Source organism: Salpingoeca rosetta, assembly GCF_000188695.1.
Source record: "Salpingoeca rosetta unplaced genomic scaffold supercont1.24, whole genome shotgun sequence".
NCBI classification, from domain to species: domain Eukaryota; class Choanoflagellata; order Craspedida; family Salpingoecidae; genus Salpingoeca; species Salpingoeca rosetta.
The window spans coordinates 91,960-97,014 of NW_004754910.1; the positions used below are offsets into that span (position 1 = coordinate 91,960).

Here is a 5,055-nt window from a genome sequence, read left to right on the forward strand (position 1 = left end):
CGCGAGAACGAAACGCCCTGAAATTTCGGCGGAAAAAATCTTGCCCCTTCCCCCCACCGTTTGTTCTCCGTGATGTGCCGACACCAAAAAAGGTGGTGCTCGGCACCCCCCCCGTTTTCCCCGTTTTCCACCCCTTCCCTTCACCTCGCCCTGTTCACCCCCCCCCCCCCCCGAGAAAAACCCCTCCCCACCGTCCCTTCCCGAGGTCCAACCAATTTTTACTCAAGCCCCCCGCGCGAGTGTGGGAAAGTGTGTGTGCCCATGTGTATATAAACACCCACGCGCCATCCTACAGATCGTCTCATATATCGTATTAATACACGCTTCTCACACACACACACACACACACACACACACACACGCACGCACGCACACACACACACACACACCTCACACGCGCGCCCCACACCACTGCACGTCACTGCCACCAGCGTTGTTGGACTGCGGGCATCGCACATTGACTGGCATGACGTTGCCGGCACCAATCCACAAGACGCCAACACGACCGCCAATGTCTCCGCCACGGCCGCTTCGCTGACAGCATCGCTGCACCTCACGCTCTCGTGGGCTGAGCCGGCTCCCCAGCAGGTGGCGTGGATCCATGCGATTGTGTGTGCCGGAAGATGTCTTGCTTGCATTCATTCGTTTATTTGCACGGCCTGCCGCGCCCCTCTGCTCAATCTTGCTCGTACATACACACATACACATACAAACATACCCAAAACGCGTACGCATCAATCACCAGCTTGCATCCGCTCGCACGTTCACGCGCTCACACGTTCACACGTTCACGTTGGCACGTGCACGTTTGCTTCGTTTGTTCTTGCGATCAATAGACCACCCGCTTCTGGCGCGTGTATGCGAACACAACATCAACGCATGCCGAGGATGCCTCTCTCATTGGCACCGCACACGTGGTGAGCTCGCCGCTGAGGGTGTGGTGTGGTGTATTGCTGCCATTGTACAAAGGCTGTTGTCATGCATGCACTCCCCCACTCCCTCCCTCACTCACTCATTCACACACAAACACACACACACAAACACACACACACTCTCTCTCTCTCTCTCGTCCACTCACCGACCCACTCCCTCTCCCCTTTCAGCCTTGCTTCCGTGTTGTGCCGCTGCCCGTGACTGCCCGTGCGGGTGCGCGTGCGTGTGTGCGGCTGTGGGTGCAGCCTGTCTCCTACGCGGCCCTGACACCAGCACTCAGCACATGTGCACACGTCGACATCGCATTCACAGCGCCCACACCGAAGAAGGGAGCGTGATACCCGTGTTGCCGCGGTCCTCTAACATCTCACTGCTATGGGTGGATTCGCTCAGTGACAGCCGTTGTGTGGATGGCGGGAGGGGTGCTGATGGACAGCCATGTGTGTATGTGTCTGCGTCTGTGTCTGTCTGTGTTTGCGTGTGTGTGTCTGTGTGTCTGCGTGTCTGTGTCTGTGTGTGTGTGTCTGTGTCTGTGTGTCTGTGTGTCTGTGTCTGTCTTGTCTGTCTTGTCTGTCTGCCTGCCTGTCTGTCTGTGTGTGTGATGGCGCAAGCTGTGCGTTGCTGGTTGGCCTCTGCAGATGTGTTACGCTTGGTGATAAAAGCGTCTACTATTACGTATGCAGGAAGAGAGATCGTCATTAAGCCGAGAGAAGAGTGAATCCAAGATGCTCAAGGGGAAAAAAAAAAGAGGATAACACAGCGCAGAGACGACAACCAACACATGCACACGAGTACATCTCACCCATACACACGCAACCAGCGCGGCGCACGGATGACACACACACACTCACTCACTCACTCAATCACTCACTCAATCACACTCACACACTCACTCAATCACTCACACACACTCACGCTCACACACTCACACAACATTGATCAAAAAGAGGCAATAAGTCAACTGTAGGGACAGGGAGCAAGGCAGATGCAACGAGCAAGCAGAACAACTAAACCAAAATGGTATCGAGATAGGAAAAAAAGAACATCAAACCACATCACCATCACCACCACCACCATCATCATCATCATCATCGCATGAAAGCTACTACAGGTCTCAATAAGCGGGCCCATCACACCAAAGTCCATCCAAGTCATGAAGCGTCCATACCGTACCACACACCCCTGCGTGTGTAATACCATGCCAATCACCTGACAGACGCAGTGGCCTGCTCCACACCGCCACCACTGGCAACACCACCACCACCACCACTACTGGCACCACCACGTCGCCTGCTGCCGGCAACGCGGACAGCGCTCGGCGCACTCTGCAGTCGGTCCCGCACGTGGTGACCACCACTGCCACCATCACCACCAACACCGCTGCCAGCACCACCAGTGGGCTTGTGGTCGCGTGCATCTGCGTCGAGGAGGCCGTATCGGTCATGGATGTTCCAGGGACACGAGGGCCCGGGCAGGAGACTGCGCAGTATGTCGAGTTCCAGTTCCAACCGCGCCACCTCCGCCTTGAGACGGTCAACACGCCCCTGCTCCTCCCGCCGCTTCCGCTGCTGGCTGCGGGCGTTCTGCTTCTTCCTGCGGGCGCGCTTGAGCACCTGCTGCTGCGCCTGTGGCAGCGGGCCGAGAAACGCCTTGAACCGCGCGCGGTCGTAGTCAAGCACCTCCTCAAACACATCCACGTCCATGTTGCACCGCCGCGCATCCTCCTCCATGCTCTTCGGATACGACGACAGGGAGCGGCGGGCGCGGCGGCCACGCGTCTCCAGCACCGACGTCGACGCAGACCGCATGCGCCGCGTACGCGCATCGTCGTGGGCCAGGGCGGCGGCCAGGGCGTGCGACAGGCGGCCAACCTTGCGGGGCGCTCCGCTTTGGTGTGGTGGATCGTCTGCAAACACGGGGTCGGCGCACGTCTCGAAAGTCAGGGTCAGCCGCCGCTTCGTCGGCTTCGGCTGCTGCTGCTGCTCCTGCTGCTGCTGTGGCTGCTGTTGGCTGTGATGGGTGAGGAGCGGTGCCGAGGGGTGCAGGATTGGTGTTGTTTGCTGGAAGACCTGGTTGTGCTGATGGGATGGGTGCGTGCTTGAGTCGACCCACGCTTTCACTTCCTGCGGCTGCGATTGCTCGTCAGAGTGCTCCTCGCCTTCGCTGCGGCTGCCCTCCCATTCCGTTTCAGCTTGCGACGTGTTGCTTGGGGTTGGCGAGGACACGCTGTCGAGGGTCGACGCAGACAGCGCACGCACGCGAGCAACAGCGGGCACAACAGCCGCCACACCAGCAGCGGAGGTGGTTGCGCTGCCGCTGCTGAGGTGCCGCCTCCGTCGCTGCTCTGAGCGCAGCGGCATTTGTGCGCGGCGATCAACAGCAAGGCTAGCTGAGGAGGCCTTGGGCGGCGCTGCCGTCAGCACCTGCTGCTGCTGCCGCCGCTGTTGTGCCTGTGGTTGTGGCTGTGGGTGGACGGGAGTGTGGTGGTCGTCGTGGAACACATCGTCATGTGGTTGTTGGTGTGGGTGAAGCTGCAATGGCTGGGGCTGGGTGGGCATGCCTAATCCACTCCAGCAAAAAGGTGCCAAGCAAGAGGGAATCGAGTCAATGAGGGATGCTTGCTCGTCGCTTGTCGCTCGCTCGCTCTTGCTCGCTTGCTTGCTTGTCAGCTTCCCTTGTTCCTGGCTGCTTGGCGACCTTGTTGTCGATGTCGATGTCGATGTGAGTGTGCGTGCGTGCGTGTGTGTGGCGTTGTTGTTGTTGTTCTCTCACACGAAAACCAAAACACACACAACACAACAGCACAGTCAGCAAAGCGTGAATGGCGGGACAACTATGTATCCACCGCCCACAAAGACGCATTTTGAAGGGTTGGTAAACTCACATTTGCCTACACGAAGGACCAAGATCACAGAGGTCGTTGCACATCACACATCACCCACCATGCCTGCGGTGACCGTGAAGACGCAGACGCGCGATGAGGTGCCGCAGTCCACGCGGCTGGTGGACGTTGGCCACCGCCAACGCAGCGCCAACATGGTGTCAACCAGGCGCAACAACTGGTGCGAGCGTTGTGTCTGTGTATCTGTATGTGTGTGTGTCCGTGTGTGTGTGTCCGTGTGTGTGTGAGTGTGATGATGATGATGATGATGATGATGATGATGATGGTGATGATGGTGATGATGGTGATGATGATGATGGTGATGATGGTGGTCGTCATCGTCGTGGTGGTGAATCCCCCATCGCGATGTGTTGTGCAGGCCACCTCTCTGTATGTCTACGTGCTCTCCCAACGGTGCCTTCCTTCACACACACACACACACACACACACACACACACACACACACACACACACACACACACACACACACACACACACACACACACACACACACACACACACACACCGCAGGTCCGAGTTGAGGCGGTACTTGCAGAATTTTCAGGGCCAACGCATCGTGGATCAGTTTCGCGCTTGCTCTCGCAACGAAAAGGTCATCATTGTCGGCGCCCTTGCCCAAGGTACGAGCAACAACAACAACAACAACAACAACAACAACAACAACAACAACAACAACAACAACAACAACAACAACAACAACAACAACAACAACAACAACAACAACAACAAGACAACATTGAGTGTAGATATTGCACTTTGCTTGACTTTCTCTCTTGATCAACGCTCGTTGTCGTTAACGTGCATGCCTCCTGTACTGTTGTTGTTGTTGTTGTTGTTGTTGTTGCTGCTGCTGCTGCTGCTGCTTGTGATGTGACGCCCCACGTCGTTGTAGCCACCATTGTCGCTTTGCTGCAAGCCCTCATCCTCGCCCTCGAAAAGCTTCCGGTCTGCTCCTGTCGCGGTCATATCCGTGTGTGCGTGTGTGTGTGTGCGTGTGTGTGTGCGTGCGTGTGTGTGCGTGTGCGTGTGTGCGTGTGGATGCGTGTCGACATCGCCAACAACCCCCTCTCCTCCTCTCATCAGTGACCCCATGCACGTCGCCTGTGTGTGTTTACAGGACTTGGACTCGTCTCGTCGTTCGTACATTTTCTTCTTCTTCTTCGTCTGCTGCGCCGGTCTTGTGCAGGCCGTCTTTGGGGTGAGCACCAACCTCTGTGTGT

At 57.1% G+C, this 5,055-nt stretch overlaps 3 protein-coding genes across 3 annotated transcripts in view; 2 read left to right on the top strand and 1 right to left on the bottom strand.

Annotated features, from left to right (window-relative positions):
- Window positions 1-1,611, top strand: part of PTSG_08537 (uncharacterized protein) — a 7,547-nt gene extending 5,936 nt beyond the window's left edge. The window contains exons 14-16 of the mRNA XM_004990271.1: window positions 432-588; window positions 837-917; window positions 1,104-1,611. Of these exons, the coding sequence (XP_004990328.1) occupies window positions 432-588; window positions 837-917; window positions 1,104-1,271 (406 nt within the window). The 3' untranslated portion in view covers window positions 1,272-1,611. The remainder of the gene's footprint in view (window positions 1-431; window positions 589-836; window positions 918-1,103) is intronic.
- On the bottom strand, window positions 1,583-3,742 carry PTSG_08538 (uncharacterized protein). Its single transcript, XM_004990272.1, has one exon. The coding sequence runs from the start codon at window positions 3,489-3,491 to the stop codon at window positions 2,139-2,141; it is 1,353 nt and encodes a 450-aa protein (XP_004990329.1). The 5' UTR covers window positions 3,492-3,742; the 3' UTR covers window positions 1,583-2,138.
- A 70-nt stretch (window positions 3,743-3,812) lies between these two features.
- PTSG_12752 (uncharacterized protein) overlaps window positions 3,813-5,055 on the top strand; it is a gene marked incomplete at its 3' end in the record, with an annotated part of 2,657 nt that continues 1,414 nt past the window's right edge. Inside the window, exons 1-4 of the mRNA XM_004990273.1 lie at window positions 3,813-3,995; window positions 4,346-4,455; window positions 4,728-4,780; window positions 4,953-5,033. Of these exons, the coding sequence (XP_004990330.1) occupies window positions 3,877-3,995; window positions 4,346-4,455; window positions 4,728-4,780; window positions 4,953-5,033 (363 nt within the window). The 5' untranslated portion in view covers window positions 3,813-3,876. The remainder of the gene's footprint in view (window positions 3,996-4,345; window positions 4,456-4,727; window positions 4,781-4,952; window positions 5,034-5,055) is intronic.

What these genes read in the sequence shown, in the direction of transcription:
- PTSG_08538 (XM_004990272.1), bottom strand. Translation starts at nt 3,491, where the DNA reads ATGCCCACCCAGCCCCAGCCATTGCAGCTTCACCCACACCAACAACCA.